Source organism: Fusarium oxysporum, chromosome 2, assembly GCF_000149955.1.
Source record: "Fusarium oxysporum f. sp. lycopersici 4287 chromosome 2, whole genome shotgun sequence".
NCBI lineage: Eukaryota > Fungi > Ascomycota > Sordariomycetes > Hypocreales > Nectriaceae > Fusarium > Fusarium oxysporum.
The window spans coordinates 2,337,353-2,353,774 of NC_030987.1; the positions used below are offsets into that span (position 1 = coordinate 2,337,353).

General features: G+C 47.0%; 7 protein-coding genes and 2 non-coding genes across 12 annotated transcripts; 5 read left to right on the forward strand and 4 right to left on the reverse strand.

Annotated features, from left to right (window-relative positions):
- Nucleotides 1-2,459: 2,459 nt before the first annotated feature.
- FOXG_19227 lies at nucleotides 2,460-2,563 on the reverse strand. The gene has a single exon. It is a non-coding gene; the product is annotated as a tRNA-Ser (tRNA).
- Nucleotides 2,564-3,588: 1,025 nt separating this feature from the next.
- On the reverse strand, nucleotides 3,589-4,908 carry FOXG_06355 (uncharacterized protein). The gene is made up of 3 exons (XM_018384987.1): nucleotides 4,344-4,908; nucleotides 4,142-4,293; nucleotides 3,589-4,094 (listed from the first exon to the last, which is right to left on the reverse strand). The coding sequence occupies exons 1-3, from the start codon at nucleotides 4,500-4,502 to the stop codon at nucleotides 3,911-3,913; spliced, it is 495 nt and encodes a 164-aa protein (XP_018242164.1). The 5' UTR covers nucleotides 4,503-4,908; the 3' UTR covers nucleotides 3,589-3,910.
- Nucleotides 4,676-4,795, forward strand: FOXG_19228 (uncharacterized protein; the record flags this gene model as incomplete). The annotated part of the gene is made up of 1 exon (XM_018399425.1): nucleotides 4,676-4,795. The coding sequence occupies one exon, from the start codon at nucleotides 4,676-4,678 to the stop codon at nucleotides 4,793-4,795; it is 120 nt and encodes a 39-aa protein (XP_018242165.1).
- Nucleotides 4,909-5,998: 1,090 nt separating the features above from the next.
- On the forward strand, nucleotides 5,999-6,091 carry FOXG_19229 (uncharacterized protein; the record flags this gene model as incomplete). Its single annotated transcript, XM_018399426.1, has 1 exon — nucleotides 5,999-6,091. One exon carries the CDS (start codon nucleotides 5,999-6,001, stop codon nucleotides 6,089-6,091), a length of 93 nt encoding a protein of 30 aa, XP_018242166.1.
- A 1,937-nt stretch (nucleotides 6,092-8,028) lies between these two features.
- FOXG_06356 (uncharacterized protein) lies at nucleotides 8,029-9,244 on the forward strand. Of its 2 annotated transcripts, XM_018384989.1 has the most exons (3): nucleotides 8,077-8,145; nucleotides 8,283-8,582; nucleotides 8,635-9,111. In XM_018384989.1, the coding sequence occupies exons 2-3, from the start codon at nucleotides 8,305-8,307 to the stop codon at nucleotides 9,035-9,037; spliced, it is 681 nt and encodes a 226-aa protein (XP_018242168.1). In that variant the 5' UTR covers nucleotides 8,077-8,145; nucleotides 8,283-8,304; the 3' UTR covers nucleotides 9,038-9,111. The 2 variants fall into 2 exon arrangements, with proteins under 2 accessions (XP_018242167.1, XP_018242168.1); XM_018384988.1 differs by having other exon boundaries at nucleotides 8,029-8,582; nucleotides 8,635-9,244.
- On the reverse strand, nucleotides 8,205-10,366 carry FOXG_06357 (large conductance mechanosensitive channel). 2 transcript variants are annotated; one of them, XM_018384991.1, is made up of 5 exons: nucleotides 10,051-10,342; nucleotides 9,801-10,001; nucleotides 9,608-9,752; nucleotides 9,486-9,560; nucleotides 8,205-9,410 (listed from the first exon to the last, which is right to left on the reverse strand). In XM_018384991.1, the coding sequence occupies exons 1-4, from the start codon at nucleotides 10,248-10,250 to the stop codon at nucleotides 9,504-9,506; spliced, it is 603 nt and encodes a 200-aa protein (XP_018242170.1). In that variant the 5' UTR covers nucleotides 10,251-10,342; the 3' UTR covers nucleotides 8,205-9,410; nucleotides 9,486-9,503. The 2 variants fall into 2 exon arrangements, with proteins under 2 accessions (XP_018242170.1, XP_018242169.1); XM_018384990.1 differs by having other exon boundaries at nucleotides 8,205-9,560; nucleotides 10,051-10,366.
- A 415-nt stretch (nucleotides 10,367-10,781) lies between these two features.
- Nucleotides 10,782-12,789, reverse strand: FOXG_06358 (uncharacterized protein). Its single transcript, XM_018384992.1, has 3 exons — nucleotides 11,915-12,789; nucleotides 11,564-11,870; nucleotides 10,782-11,515 (listed from the first exon to the last, which is right to left on the reverse strand). The coding sequence occupies exons 1-3, from the start codon at nucleotides 12,035-12,037 to the stop codon at nucleotides 11,019-11,021; spliced, it is 927 nt and encodes a 308-aa protein (XP_018242171.1). The 5' UTR covers nucleotides 12,038-12,789; the 3' UTR covers nucleotides 10,782-11,018.
- Nucleotides 12,790-12,984: 195 nt separating this feature from the next.
- Nucleotides 12,985-13,079, forward strand: FOXG_19230. Its single transcript has one exon. It is a non-coding gene; the product is annotated as a tRNA-Ile (tRNA).
- Nucleotides 13,080-13,994: 915 nt separating this feature from the next.
- Nucleotides 13,995-16,349, forward strand: FOXG_06359 (murein transglycosylase). 2 transcript variants are annotated; one of them, XM_018384994.1, is made up of 2 exons: nucleotides 13,995-14,405; nucleotides 14,454-16,349. In XM_018384994.1, exon 2 carries the CDS (start codon nucleotides 14,724-14,726, stop codon nucleotides 15,933-15,935), a length of 1,212 nt encoding a protein of 403 aa, XP_018242173.1. In that variant the 5' UTR covers nucleotides 13,995-14,405; nucleotides 14,454-14,723; the 3' UTR covers nucleotides 15,936-16,349. The 2 variants fall into 2 exon arrangements, with proteins under 2 accessions (XP_018242173.1, XP_018242172.1); XM_018384993.1 differs by having other exon boundaries at nucleotides 13,995-16,349.
- The last annotated feature ends 73 nt before the right edge of the window (nucleotides 16,350-16,422 follow it).

Consider the following 16,422-nt stretch of genomic DNA (forward strand, 5'->3'; position numbering starts at 1 on the left):
ATGACAAGGAACACAACCCCTGAAGGCCCTGCTCTCGGCGATCAGCCGTTGATTGTGGCCAGTAGAACATGCTATCATCTTGGTGTTACAGATACAAAGAACCGGCTGTTTCGACTGGCCGCGCGGGTAGAAGATTGCCAGTCACCAAACCAGAGTTTTTGTTTCCCAGGAATATGAATCTAGTGCAAGGTACTGTAGGATCCAGGGGTAAAGGCCACTAAACCTTAGCTGACAGATACCTCTGCGGAGGAGATTGGTGGGCGTCAAAAGTTGGAGGAAGAGGCTTGGCGCCACTATGTTCATGCCCTGACTAGAGGACTTCGGGGATTATCGAAAGGCATTGAAGGTTGATGCTCTTCTGGGAGACCAGGCGAAATAGGACCGGTTCTTCTAGAAAGTGATGTTCTCTGCTGCGTAACCACGCATCATCCAAACTCGAGCAACACAAACTCAATATCCTTGCCCATCAACTGTGCATTAACGTTACGGTCCTCATCTCCACTCCCCCACCCCCAGCAACCTTTCTTTTCCCAGCCCTTGCATGGGCTTTTGCAAAAATGATCGTCTCAAAGCCTGACTCACTGACGAAATGCGATGCTCAAAAAAGGAGATCTTTGAAACACGAAACAACGCTGGACGGTTCTCTCGTCTGATCTTGATTGCAGCGTTTCCGACTTTGCCGTGTTATCATGCGGCACTTTTTTCAACTCAGACACGTGGAAATTCTTGAAAGTCGCATTCTTAGAGGACTCGAAGGAAAAGCAACTGTAAAGTCAGCCTAGGTCTGTGCATTGTTTACGAGATTCGGGTCGGTTCCGACGTTGGAAGAAGCTTGAGGCCAAGCTTCTTGTCTTACATGTGGAGATGCAGGCGGAATTTAAGATCTTTACACTCTTGGTGGCCGCAGAAAACTCAGGACTTCATTCCTAAGTGATAAAAATATCTAGGTAGATTTAAAAGATCTCAAGAAAATTCAGCATAAACCTGGCGGGCTCTTGTACATATTTATTTCTGTCCCCTGGTTTAGCATCTCAAGTCTTCTGACAACCCAAGGGCACTCTTTTGTAGGTTTTGTTGGACGAGAGCACTGTTTCCCATGTCTCGGCACCTTGAAATTGCTAAAATGCAGTCTTCGTATGGTTATGAAGCTACCGGAGCGTGGCCGGATGTTGTCTTCCTTTTGAGCCTCCTTGCAAGCCCGTCAGCAGTATTAATTAGCTGTCTCGCTGTGCCACAGTCTTATCTTAGTGAGACCACCTCCGGTGTAGTTCTGGATCAGGTCTCAGAACCAGGGACCGGCCGCTCCTAACTCAGATCAAGTTATTCTAAATTTATTGAGCCCGAGAGGCATAGTTTTGGGCGTCCACAAGCTCGCTCTCTCCTTCAGATGATACCATTGTTGGCTGAAAACATTAATGAGTAAGGCATACTCTTGCGGCCACGTATAAACACGAGATACTACAGCGCGTCGGCCTTTACGATTCAAGACACGGCTGGTCGCCATGTCTCTTAAACATCTTATCCCTTCTCTCCGCCATTTCCCGTTCTTCGCCTCCATTCCCAGTGCCGCGTAAGCATCAAGAAATGCATGTGTTGAAAATTAATAGTAAACACAAAATAACAGCATCAAAAAAAACGCATCTGAATATTTCGACGGAGTTATACAATTGTGTTCATACTTATGGATTTCTGGAGCATCCAGTTGCTCGTGAATGACAGATCGCTATACAATAAACAGCCAAATCTCGCAGGGCTGAGAGAATGGCTGGTTTAGTTGTAGTCTGCACCGAGAAGTGGAAGGAAGGAATATCACAGCTTCCCTCTTTGCCAACAAATCTCAACGCAAGGTCCGGGCCGCTGAGCTTAAATTAACCGACACGTGGCCGAAAGAGGAAATCGCCAAAACCAACCTCAAGTTGGTGACATGAGAACATGAGCAAAAGGATACAATTCCGATGATGAATGGAGCTTCTTCAGAGTCGTTGTGCCATTTCAAGCAAGCTCGCTTAAAATTTGGACCAGATGTTAGCGAGCTTAGCCGAGATACGAGCGCGATATTTGCTGTTTGCTACCGGTAAATGAACCGTGACACAGAATATTAGAAGGAACGGAATGAGCACAACAGAAAACAAACAATAGTGAGATTGAGTCAAAAATGGCGTGAGAAAGAGCGAGAGAAAGGGAAGACGGTAAGATAAGAAGCACTGCCCCCTTCTCACAGGCACGGGGCAGCCAGCAATGCTGTTCATTGTGTAACCAGTTCACCATGAAAGTTCAAGACGTGATATCTCAACACTTCTGCAGCGCAACTGGAATTTGCAAAAGACAGAACCCAACTACTAACTCGTGTCTATTTTGTCATGCCAAAAACGTCTCCGTAAGTGCAAAATTGAATACGTGATTCATCGTTGAAGTTTCATGTAATAGAATACGTTTGGAACGCAAAAATGAAACTGTAACGACACAGGCAGGATTTGAACCTACGAACGCGAACGTAATAGATGTCTAGAACCTCTTGGAGGCCCGTTCAAGTCTATCGCCTTAACCACTCGGCCACTGTGCCTTGTTTTGTTGATGGAGGTGGAATCAACTATTCTTGATAATGAGGCATTTTCCGTGCGTCTGTGCTGAAAGTGGATACTCTCATCTTAAGCACGAAATCTCCACAATTCTCTGAACCTTAAACCCAATGTAGAAGTCCAAGAATTGAGATCGCAATTGCACATTTCCATTATACAGTGATGTGACTGTCACTCTGAATTTTCGATAGCATTGCTTGCTAGAAGCCTCTGAGAATAGGTCTTCTGACTTCTTCGGTCACTTCTTCATCGATGCTGTTCTTCAGAAGCAAGGATCTTTCTTGAAAAAAGCTTATGCCGATACTGGCCATAGTCGGCTTGTCCACACCACCTGAGACACACGAAAGTTCAACCACATCAACAACTTTCAACTCGTCAATGTTGTTCCAAAAGTCACCAATGAGCTTCACTCAAGCTGATTATCAAGAGAACTTGTAAGAATGTGCGAATGTTGTCATTTCGGCACGCGTCACGGCCGGCCGGGATTCCGGGACCCGGAAAAGTGGAGCTTACTTTTACAGTCGTGAGAGCATCCGGCCGTACATGAAGGACGGGACTAGGACAGAACTCTTTTCTTCCCTTTGAAGATTTCTAACTTAGCATTTCCGCACCCGGTTCCACTGAAATTTCAAACTCAACTCTCCATAGTCGAACATGGCCCTCGCCTGATGATAACATCCCGAAAAAGCAGCTCTAATTCACCTAACGCGATTCCTGTAAATGCCTTTATACGAATGCAGGAGGCCACTTGCTACATAAATAGACAGTGTTCCCCGCGATATGCCTTAGCCTTGCTCTGAGGATTTTCCATATTTTGGCCCTGTCATGTAATGGTCACCCGATGTCATTGTGTCGAATAGACTTCTGTTGGAAACACCCAGATATGCATGAACCAGCATCTACCATCGGCTACAGGATAGTATCAAAACATAAACCCAATACTTCGAGGAATCAGAACCTCCTGAATCCATCGCCATACCGTTACTCAACAGACCTTAGGCTGGTCTTGGGACAATATTACTCTGGCTCGTCAAGTTCGCTATCATTTTTGGGTAATCTTAGCTAATATGAGAGCATGATGTATTAAATATGATCAAAATTCAACAAAGAAAATTGCTCGCTTGCTCCCGAAACCCATCATAAATCGTGTTCTCATTAATAAACGGACCAATTCTTAAAGAGTCCAACCAACCACCAAAGTGCAACAAGCAGCAAGTAAAGCGGCCTTGAAGGAGACGTCCAAACTTGCTCCAGCGTTATCGCCATTTGTAGCTATCGGCATGGACACAAAGTCCGTCGGCGTACTCGAAACTGCAGTAACAGGGTCCGGGTCATGGGGCAGTTCGCCCATTGTCAGGACACCCCCATTCTACTTCGCTGCCGGAATAAGTTGATGTCCATGTCACTTCGGTTGGACCTGTGTGCACGCCATCGTTATAGCCCTCGTTGAAACTAGAGTATCCGGAACAAGTGGCCCTTGTCGTGCCTTGTAGGTTGCACTCTAGATTTGCGGTGCTGCACCATGTTAGCATTGGTATGTCGTAGGTACACAGAGAACATACAGTCTTGAGGTGTGCGTGCCATGGAACCGAACAGTATCAGGGCCTTCGACTAAAACGAAAGGGAACTCAAGGGATAAATCACACTCTGGAGGGTCTGAGTCGTCTGTATCTGGACAGAATATTGTGTATGTTGTTTCCTTAGCTTCCGCATCCTGGTGTGTGTTAGCAATCATGATGGAGTTTGCAAAGAATGTCGACTCACGCTTGAGATGACGCTACCGCGCACAAGAGACCACGAGTCTTCGTCGTAATAGGGCAGATAAATAGGCGCTGTCGTTACAGCAGGCGGTTCCTCAATAGCATATGCGAAGCTATTCACAGCCAACAACGCCAGCCAAATTGACTTGGAGCGTGGGGACATGATTTGACTAGCTCGTCGCGCAGGGATAAAAAGAGTTTGTAGAGGCCAGTCTAGCCAATCAGAGCTTGTGGAAATGCAGGGCGATGATCGCGGTTGCAAAGATGCGCGCGCAAACAAGGGTTATCGTCAAGGTATGCGCAGACAAGTCAAGACAAGAATTAGTCGAGCGCGAAATGATGACCTTTTTAAAAGCTCCTTTTCTCAAGAAACCGGGATGGGAGGGGCCAAAGGCCAGCCAAGCATCAGCGGAGAGTGCCAAGGTCTGGGCGGCCGAGGTTGAGGTTGTGAGCTAAGAGATGGTGATGAAATTTGGGTATGAGTAAAATGTCGACGAAACAGGAGAACGTTAGAAGAACTGGATATAAAAAGAACGAAACATTTGAATTAGAAACGATGACATTTTGATATATTCATCCGGAAATCGGCTACAAGAAATGTCAGACGGACAAATTTATCATGACACGCCAAGACTGAGCTTTGTCTGGAATCCGATGCCAAGACGGACGCTGAGTGCCAAGAATGACCCAATTTTGTGGCATCCCAGCAAACGTTGCATTCGACCAATATCAAATTCTACACCAGTACTGTAAATGGAAACTATTTATCGAGCTTAAATCTCGAAAATCACCCAGAAAACACATCGGGAGTTTCTATATTATGAAAGGATACTGTCATATGGCTAAAGTCTGCTGTTGCGGCCGCTAACCTTTAATTTCGTCCTAATACTGATGCAAGGTTGCCGGCAGATCGAATATGGTATTTCCGGGCAATCTTTCATGTATGAAGATGCAGAACCAAAATTGTTTTCTAGTATCTATTGGGGATAAGTGATACCAAGTTTGTGATTGATATCCAACAACTCTCAGCTGAAAGTTACCCTCAGCCTGTCCGACAGCATCGCAATTTGTCAAGCCCCCATGCAACAATAGCCGTCATATCAAGGGTTGAAGTTCGACTGCCCAGAAACAAAGTAGGGGAACGGCTCAGATGTTGGGAGCCTAATGCTGTGCGACAGATGTACGATCTATTACTGAGGGGCGGAGTACTGTCTCACCAAGTGGCGTGTTATTTCCACGTACTTGTAGGTACAATAACTACAAGCGACGAATAAGGATAGCATCAATAATTTAGTTTTTTCTTTTTATAAACGCGAGCATGAACTACTGGCGGTGGGGATCGAGCTGTACAAGTTTTCGCCGCCCACCTCAACGTGACGAACCCTACTGAAGCCGTCATGCTAATGATGCATTTAGGCACAGGCAAGGGGCTCGCCGTCCTTGATCTTCCTGGCACCGTACTTCTTGAGACGGATAGCCTAGATGGCAATGAAGCCAGATGTGTCTTGAGGAGTCTAGTCCATGTCCAGAGTATCCATGCTGCTCTCATCCGCAGAGTAGAGGTTAGAGGTCTCGCTGGAACGTCCAACGATACACGCGCAGCTTGTAGGCGACAAGGTTCACTTTGCCCTCGACTTGGCGCTGTGAGAACTTGATAGCATGCTCAACGAGCTCACGCTCAGGGCTGAATTACATGCCTCTTACAAGAGTGAGATTACGGCGCTATATGGGAGAGTGTGTGAGGATAACTGACCGTTGTAAATGGCGGCTGACCAGTCTTGAGACAGACGGTCGCGGATTGATCAAACCTTGGAGTCGAAGGCCATTCCTTCAAGGTCGATGGTGTCACTGGGAGCGCCCCTGTCGATTAAATCCATTGAGACCTGAAGGTCTATTCGGAGATTTATTCATTCGACGATGGTTATGGCCGTTATTGGAAGGTCTCAACCCCAGTTTGGGTTGTTGTTAGGTTAGAGGATCCGATATCTACGCCTATGCTGCTACACAAGAAAGACTAGTATTGGATTTATGTGTTACCTTCCTACAACGGAACCAGAACTCAGCCTTTTGGGTCAAGTTTCAGGGACTCTGTGGTTCGGCAGGCAAAGGGTCCAGAAATACCTACAGTTGCCTCGTGTGCCGCTGCGAAAACGGTGCAGCACACGAGCCCGTGTTTGCTGCCCAGACCTTTGAATGACATTGTGTTTTTCTCTATTGCAGCAGAAGAGGGTATTGAAGGAACACTCATTTGGCCACTTAAAGGCGGCCTGATGGCAGCCTTGATGGAAGTAGGGCAAAGTGATGATCAACAACTCGACTATCACAACATCGATTGCTTAATACCAAACGCAGAGCTCGATTCTTATTGAAGGCTTTAGTAAAAAGTTTCTTGAACTTGATACGAGTAGCAAGAACTTCAAGTTTCTTCTTCTTATTGATCCTGCTCTCCTTCTTGCCTGGCGGAAGGTCGATGACTTACGGTTTGTCCTTTATCAAGGCAATATGCCTGGTGTTAGGACACAGAGAATCCCAAGGTTATGTAGAGAATGTCATTTTCCTAGTATCATGAATGTTTGACAGACAGCATTTGAGCATGTCTATGTTGCCTTCTAGTGACAGTAATTTCGCATTGTCTTGAGTTGAGAAGGGAAGGGACAGCATTCACCTAGATCAGCTCCTAGCGCTATCTCGTATATCGATGATGTCCCTCCCAAAACACTGAGTTTTGTGATTATTCCTTTTGCTGCACGAAAATACCCTAGAGTAGTTTGTTCGTTTGGGCCATTGTCTTTTGTACAGCTACAAGATTAACATCCAGGCACCAATAGTTCTGGATCCAGATCTCTGTCTCATGTCATGTAGTTGCTTTGTGCCTCGCTGAGCTCAATGCCTCCTCTCCCATTGACACAAACGACCCATTTCAAGGACCATATAAATGTATAATGGTGTTTGATCTATCAAATTTTCAACTCAATACCGCTATAGTGGCGCTCCGGTGCCCTATAGAACCAAACAGGCCCATCGCCTCAAGGGTATCTTCACAATCTTCCTTGAGTGAAACATCTCTACGACAACTTCAATATCAGGATACTTGAATGGTACGAGAGTCTGCTTCGCATTGACGAAGAAAGTTCACAGATGTCACCCAGTGGCTGTGGAGCTTTCTGTTTCTCACTGCTACAAGGTTAGCCATGCTACAGTTCCTTTCAGAAAATAAGTCAAAACTTCAGGCAACATCTTAAAGATTGTAGGTTTTAAACTGGTCTATCACTAATTTAAAGAGGTGATTTGATCTGGAGAAAATGTTAGGCAGCCTCACAAGGATGACTCTTAGCGAGAGGCTCTAATTGCACTTCGCCTGTTCCTTGACTCTTATCAACATCATGGGTCTCGTTCAAGAGCTAGGATCTAGCAGTGGTCTAACAGGCGCCACCCCCGTAAAACTAACTCGATTCAATCAATGCTTCACCAGAAGGATCAATAGTCCCAACGGCTTTGTCAATGACAGACGCCATTTCTACGCCAAATACGAAAGTAAGCTTCCCCCACAATATCTCATCTGGGTGTCACTGACACAGTCATTGACTTCAATATATTTAACTTTTCTCTATTGAACATCACCCGTGCATCTTCTCCAATTTTCTCCCGCCCTACGAGGCCCGAGTGGGTGGTACCAAGGCGGATACTCGGAACATGGGCCGTTTTAATCTCCATTCTAAGTCCGAAATAAGGCATCGGAGTGTTTGATTCGAGCATAGCGCTGTCGTTAAGCAGCCGCCGAAGGATTCAATCAATCAAAGGAACCGGTGAGTCTCTAACGCTTTGAAACTAGTTGAATAGGGGAGGCTCTTTTTTCTTAAAGTCTCCGTGCATCGTCGTTTTCTTTAGTCGACCGTCGTTCGTTCAGCATTCAACCCAATACACTCATTCATTTGCTGCACAGTCACTCTTTAACAATACTCACAATGGCTCGATCTCTTGCTCTTCTTGCTGGTGCCCTCGCCACTGTGGCGGCCCAGACAACCACCGTTGAATTCCTCCTCCCCATGTTCGATCCTCAGCCTCTCGATGGCTCTGTTGTTGCCGTGAAGGGCGGCGCGACTACTCTTGCTATCCACTGCCCTGATGCGAAGGCGACAAACTGCGGCCTTGCCGGCACCAGCACCATTGTCGGTGGCCCCTCTACCATTGAGTACTCTTACACCATGCATCCTGAGGTTGATGGATTCGATGGCGGTGAAATGTAAGCATCATATGCACAAGTTTCGTGACTTCAATGCCTGACAAATCACCAGTAAGCAAAACATGGGTTGCGTCCTGGACCCCAAGAAGGATGTCGCTACCTGTTCCGTCCACCAAGTTGCAGTCCTCTCTGGTATCACCGATGTCACATCCATGACTGATAGTGTGAGTGGCTATAAGTCGCTTCTCATGCCCATCACTGTTACCGCTGGCGTCAACAAGCTCAACGGCAACGACGATGCTTCCGCTACCGAGGCCGCTGGCTCTGAGGCTACTTCTGCCGATAAGCCCAAGGACACTGGTGCCAAGGCCACTGATGCTGCCGACGCTACTACTGCTTCTTCTGATGCTGCTGCCACTCCTGTGAGCTCCGACAATGCCGCTGGTCCTATGATTACCCAGAATGCCATTCTGGCTGCGGCTGCTGTTGTTGGTGGTGCTGCTATGTTGTTGTAGATGTGATCATGTGGTTTGGACAAGGGGTTTGTAGTGATGATGCCTAATTAAACATTTATTGATTCGGGGCCAAATTATGAATGACATGCAATGTCAATCTAGTGACAATCGATCGACGAAGTAAGGTTTCGGTAATCAGCGCCACGCTATAACACTATTAACATTAGCTCCATCCTGGCAGCCAGCCACGCATGTCACGTATTGGACAATGGATACTGAGGATGGCACATGTTGAGTCACGGTTGATCAGCTTGAACGTAGTATGAGCCTCTTGGTATTTGGGCTAAAACAGCAACACTTCCAAATGGTAACAATAAGACTGAGTCTACCAATAACCGCCATGATTAAAGCAAGCATTATGCATAACATCTCACTAAAGAAATGAGCAATCTGTGAGCAACACGGGGATGCAAAAAGACAAAAAGCAAAGGGTATCACGTATGCGTACGAGATGTTCAAGGTCAACTCAGTTGCGGTCCTCTCGTCCATCAAGCCAACTGGTACACTGGATGCAGCGAATAGACTAGATAGTGTCAGTCGCAAGCCCATCTTGAGATTCGACCGTCTCACCTTTTCGTTGATGCGCTGTCTGCAGTACTTGCACTTCTTTGTGTGCTTGATGATGGGTTCGGATGAAGCAAGCTGCCACAAGTGCGCGAGTCCATAGAGAGCGATGCCCAGCACAAGAAAGGATATCATTTGGCCAACAAAAGATCTATCAGCTGTGAGTTTGGATATCCCGAAGACTTTGACAATGCCTTACCCATATGCTAGGACAACGGCACCGTCCTCTTGCGCCTGATGAAGGGTGTTGTAGCCGGTTGTCTTATTGTAGTTGGGTCCTTTTTGCAGAACGGCAAACTTCTCCTCCATGTTTCTGTTGAGCGGGAGGAGAATCGAGATAGGTGGCATCAATACATCGCTCACGAAAGACTTTACTAGGTCTGTGAAAGCGGCTGCAAGACTATCCAGTGTGTTAGTCGCCTTCACCGCAAGTTCAGGAGACTTCATACATCAAACCAACGGCGATCTTGAGGATATCATCTTGAAACGCAAAGTCGACGAAGCCTTCCCAGAAGCGCTTAACTCTCTTGTGGCCTCGGCCAAGCAGGGACTCTGACTCTCCCGAGCCAGACTCCTCATCGTGAGATCTGCCGGGCATGATGCGATAGTTTGGACGTGACGTTCTCCAAAGGCCAGACAGCCAGGACATGGGTGAGGAGTCAAATGATCAAGCGTTGTTTGTGTTCGGATAACCTGAAAGCTACCAATGCTATAATGACTTGGCCGTGGAAGCTAGAATCAAGGACCAGGTGCCGAAGCGACACGCGCTACACGCGGTTGTTGGTTGATGCCTGTGACGTCATGTGTACTCAACCGCACTTACAGGGTAACTGACCGGCTTACACCAATTACCACCGTATAGATCAATCATCTTTCCATATATATGAGTATATTCAATGAATTAACACTTAATGAGTAGAATAAGTAGAACATGATAAGCCGTATATGGGTTGCTAAGTGCTTCGAAGGACCTTTCTCGAAATTAAACATGACTGGCGCTCGTTGCGAAACAACCAACCTCGTGAGACTACAGGTACTCATACAGCGAGCAATTGGGAGAGCCTCAGAATAGTTGTACGAGTAGGGCTAGAGCCTTACGGTAATACTTCTTACATCCTGGTACCTTGTGTATCAAATCATCTCGCGAACCTGAGAGAATCACCCCATATAGGACTTATCATACAGCATAATCTGACTGAGAGAAACAAACACGTCGGAATAGAGATTAGATAGACCAGCTATCACATTATTATCTGACTATCTAGATATGCCAATCTTCTGGTTTGTATAAAAAAGTCCAAGGAGGGAATCATTCTGAAACTGCAAAAGGAAAGTAAAAACACTTTGGTATCATAGTCGCGCCCAATCTGGTTAACAAAAAACCAATCATCAGTCTAGTCATCGTGTCTCATCAAATCTAGTAGCTCCCCTTTCGTGGCTTCCACTGTCTCTTTCTCTCGCGTCGCATAAGGCACAAGTGCATGACCCAGTAGATAGCAGCGATAATCATGAGAGCAGCAGCAGCCCAGGTCAACGCCAGGAACTTATTTCCAACAGACGCCGACAGTCCAACATCATCGCCGACGTCGTTGATCTTGTCTACACCCTTCTTGCCAGCCACAGTGACGAGAATGCTGGCGATAAGGAGCACAAGTGCGGCGAGCCCCGAAAGAATGACGTTGACGGCGTTGACGCCGCGACGAGCGAAGAGGAAGAATGCGCCGGCGCTCGCGACCATGGCGAGGCCGGAGAAACCCACTGCGAGGACGTAGAAGACGAATGTAACGAGGAGAGCCGTGTTGAGAAGATCGATAGAATCTTGGATGTCATCGGGCCAGTTAATGTCAGCAAGATTCAGCTTGAAGGGGCCGACTTCGAGTTGCTTGTCGAGCATCTCGGTGAGGTTGAAGCGTTCTATAAAGGTTAGAACTTATTGCCAATCGACGATAGGGTTATACTCACTCTCGGGGGCAGAGTTGGTGCAGTTTGTAACATTATATCCAGCACCAGGGCTCGTGGCATTGGGCTTGTACTGTCCATCACATGTGGCCATGACATGAATGGAGTACCACTCCGAAATACCAATAGTGTCGGCCAGCTTGTCTGCAACATCGCCAGTGATGTCGTTGATCTTTCCCTTGACATCGTCCTTAACTTCGTTCCACTTGTCGGTGACCTTGCCAAAGAAGCCATCATCTTCATCGTTGTCGTTAGAAGAAGCGTCGCTGTCAGTGTCGAGAACGTTATGGCCAATCATTGAAGTGTTGAGCTAAATTGTCAGCTTGGGTTTTTGAGAGTTTGCTTCAAACCTACCCGTGCAACAGAGTATTCTTCCATAAACCCTTCCTTGTGACCAGCAAAAAGGCAGAGCATTGAGAGGATAAAGGCCACCATGGACAACACCAGGGGCAAGAGGACGAAGAACCTCGATAACATGGTTACGGCGTATGATACTGCAAAAGCGGAGTGTCTTCAAGTTGTAGAAATACGAAAATCAAACAATTCAAAGGAATGTCCAGTAGACACCGAAGAAGTTGTGTTGACCTTGCGGGTGGTGTAGTGAAATAAATACTTCGCTGGTACTGAGACCCTGTCCGTCAATGATGCAAACTGCGACAGCGCATAACCAAGGATGATTCGCGCACAGAGCTTCAGAAGAGCCTACCAAGCCAAGCTAAAAAGAGCACAAACGCCAGAGATTCAGAACAAGCTCAAGGCCGTGTTCATGAGCGCATCGCCGTGCAAATCATGACCCCAAACAACGGCCAAATCCGAAACAGACCAATCATACATGGAGCGCTTGCGTCACTGGCTGGACTGCTTCTTTTGTGTCTTTTCTTGGCTGGGGATTCTTTGAGGGTTGCATGGCTGGGAAAACCGGTTGTGCAGGGGCCGGGGCTGGGATGGACGTCAGCCACTTGATCAATCGACAGTGGACGCGTGTGAAACAAAAGGGGACAGGGATTAAGAATTGGGTCTGCTTAATCATTGTTTCTATGTTTGTTCTATATCTCGTGAAAGAGGCCTCTTTCTCGTATTTGATGCATTGTTGATGGTGGACCGTTATGGGTCAGTTGACTGAATCGAAGATGGATAAGGACCCTGAATATCTTCATTAGAGTTGTGCATAGTGTAAGCGGGTGAGGCTTGCCGATAGCCCCGCCGAGATGTGATTCACTGCCTCGCTTCTTTTGGTGCTTGCAAGAGTGAAAGACTCTGATGAACCGACAAACCCGTGATACTTAGTCTGCTCGGACCAGTCTTCCTTTCTTCTAGCGATCAATGCCGATGATACTGAGAGATTGTCCTTCAAACCTTATTATTCTGTCTATTCTCGTCTACCCAGCATCCAAGAGCGGGTCATCCGCTCATCTATCCGGTCGGCTTCCGTAGCTCAGTTGGTTAGAGCGTCGTACTAATACTTCAATCCGAGTGTTCGGTAATGCGAAGGTCTCAGGTTCAAGCCCTGGCGGGAGCAATCCCAACGCCTTCCGGATGTTTTTTTTGTCGGTTTTGACGATTCTCGAAGAGTGGTTGTGGTTGTGATGTTGACTGGTGATGAAGTGGCTGGTGTTGAGTAACGATAGACACGTAGTGTATGTAACAGGATGAGCAGGCATGAACCAGTTGTTACTCTGACCTGTTTCTTGGTTTACTATCAGGATGATCGAGTCGGTCATACTGAACACCAGGCCAAAGACAATCCTGATCCCAATTGCTTCGACCTCAAGGCCCCAGTTAACACTTAGCATTGTAAGCTCGACTACGCAGGCGATTCCTCTACAAGAACATATTCTTATGGGCTCCCTTGATTAAGCTACAGCACTATACTCAATTTTAGTCAATTTTCTAGACGCTGAACTCAGAGTCGTACCATCAAATGAGTTTCCCTGACCCAAGAATGCGTCGTCAACTATTGATGATCCATGTTGCCAACGACCCACGTATGACGAGTACAGAGCCTAAATAAAGATGAAAAAAATGTCGCACAACTTCAACAGAGGTTAGAGACGTAGATTATCTCCATCGAGGCAGATGAATGACTCGTTTTCTTCTAGCTCTTCTTCTACCACTTAGAGTAGTTTCTTGACGTCTGATTTCCAGTCATATTTCCAGCCTCAAACTTTGCTGCTCAAAGGATAACTAGGCAATAAAATGAAGCTTATTTTTAATCCAGGTCACTTTGCCTGTAGACTTGCGCTGTAATACTACCATCAGTATCCCTGCTTGGATCGATATTGAATCTTAGAGATTGAGTGGTTATGTTTCAGGAGCCGCTGTCAAGATCTTAGCCAAAGCCAAGACCCGGTTATGCTCCCCGGAATCTTCTTCCCGGGGTAACTGACATGGTTGCTATTTTGGGTTGTCTCATCACCATTCTCTGGGGTTACTTCCATTCCAGACTTCAAAGTCATCTCTGTAATTAATTGCCTCGATTTTTCTTCTAGCCGTTTCTTTTGTCGTTAGCAACGGCCAACGGCTATCGGCAAAATGCGCATCCTTGACCCGAATTGACTTTTCATGGCGTCCTTCGATCGAAAGTCTACGAAGCCGAATCCACACTTAAACAAACTTCCTCACACTGGCTGCCTCGATGCTTAACCACGTATTTCACGCTATGAACTCGCTACGAACACAGTGTAAGGAAGTGACACGTCCTGATCTTTCTTTTATCCCGCGAGTGGCGTGTTAGACTTTTTATCGACGACTGATCGGGAAACTGATGAGGGCACATCAACAACTGACGGGCCGATGGAGTGACTTGAGATGGACCTATATTGCCACTGATTTGCTCAGTGTATTCGTAAGTTCCCTTGTATTCTTGGAGTAACTATGCAAGTTGAGTGAAGAGTCTGCCTCGATCGGGCCTCGAATTGGCTCGGATGCGTGCGTGTGTGCGTGTACCTGCATGAGTACGTAGAGGTATTCATCTTCGACGTGTCTTCGATCTAGTTGTGGTTCACCTTCTTAAGACAATCTCATTTCCGTCTCTCTTCTATTTCCTATCCCTCTTCCATATTCCTTTCTTGTACTTTTCTCTCTTTCCTAAGGACATACTCTCGTTACTATAGTCCAGAGTTTCTTGTATTTGCGTTACACTATTGCCATACTATCAGTCACAATGCCTTCCATCAACAGTCTCCTCACAATGGCCCTCGCAGGCTCGGCCAGCGCTGCGTTCCAGGGTTTCAACTATGGCGCGACCTTCACAGATGGCAGAGTGAAGGCTCAGTCCGATTTTGAGAACGAGTTCAAGACCGCCGCTGGCCTCGAGGGCACCAGTGGCGCCTTCACCAGCGCTCGCCTCTACACCATGATCCAGGGTGGCTCAATCAACCAGCCCATCTCTGCTATTCCTGCTGCTATCAAGACCAAGACCAGCCTGCTCTTTGGTCTCTGGGCTTCTGGTGACGGCTTCGCCAACGAGATCGCCGCTCTTAAGAACACCGTCGATCAATACTGTGGACAACTCGATGACCTTGTCGCTGGTATTTCTGTCGGAAATGAGGATCTCTACCGTATCTCTCCCACTGGTATCAAGGCCAATGAGAACCCTGGTACCAATCCTGACGTCCTGGTCGACTACATCAAGCAGACTCGTGCTGCTATCAAGGGTACTTGCCTTGAGTCTGTCCCCATCGGCCACGTCGATACATGGACTGCATATGCCAATGCTTCCAACAATGCTGTCATTGAGGCCTGTGACTGGCTTGGCATGGATGCTTATCCCTACTTCGAAGATACCAAGAACAACCCCATCTCAGAGGGTGCAAACCTCTTTAAGGCTGCCTGGAATGAGGTCAAGGCTGTTGCTAAGGGCAAGGAGATATGGGTCACTGAGACCGGATGGCCCGTCAGCGGCAAGACATATGGCAAGGCCGTTCCCTCTACCAAGAATGCTCGCACCTTCTACGAGGATGTCGGTTGCCCTATGTTTGGAGATATCAATGTCTGGTGGTACACACTCCAGGACTCTGCTCCTCAGACCCCTAACCCCAGCTTTGGCGTCATTGGTACCGAGTTGACCGAGAAGCCCCTTTACGACCTCAGCTGTGATGAGAAGAGCAAGAAGGGAACTCTGGTTAGCCGCAGCAACGATGCGTCTGGCAACGTTGAGCACCGCTTCGTCAGCCCTTCTTTCGCAACTGGTAACTATACCAACGGAACTGTGCCTGTCGTGCCTGGCACTCCCACTTCTCTTGTGCCAACTCCCTCTTCTACCTCCGGCAAAGGCGGTTCTGCCGCAACTCCTTTGCCCGGCAGCGGTGCTCAGCAGCTCAACTCAATGGGTGCTGCTGCTGTCGCATTCCTTCTTGCCGCTGCTCTGTTGTAAGCGGGAATCTTATGATTAAGTTATGATTTCTCGGATATAGAATCGGAATTGATAATGGGCATTGGGACAGGACATACACAAGGCGCACCTGAGTACATACATATGAGCACATGATTTAACAATGAGTCGACATGTGTATACGATGAGAATTGAATAATATGAGTTCTACAATTTCGAGGCATCGGTCGATTGTGACATTCGATGAGTAAGTTGATAGCGAGAAAAGGTGAGGGGAGCTGAGTTTTGTCTAATGGAGCTCATAAAGGAATTATACCTGACGTAGTTACGGAAAAGATATCAATATGAGATGCCCGTCTATAAAGAGAAGAACAGCTATTTGACATAAGGAATACGATTTATTTTTTTGTGGTATTCTATGCCTTATATCTTACGCAATAAAAGAGTCAATCTAGGGGAAACTTTGGATGCGTATCCTAAGGGAGAAAAAAGACTTAGGTAAATTTAGTGTCCATTTAATAGACCTTAG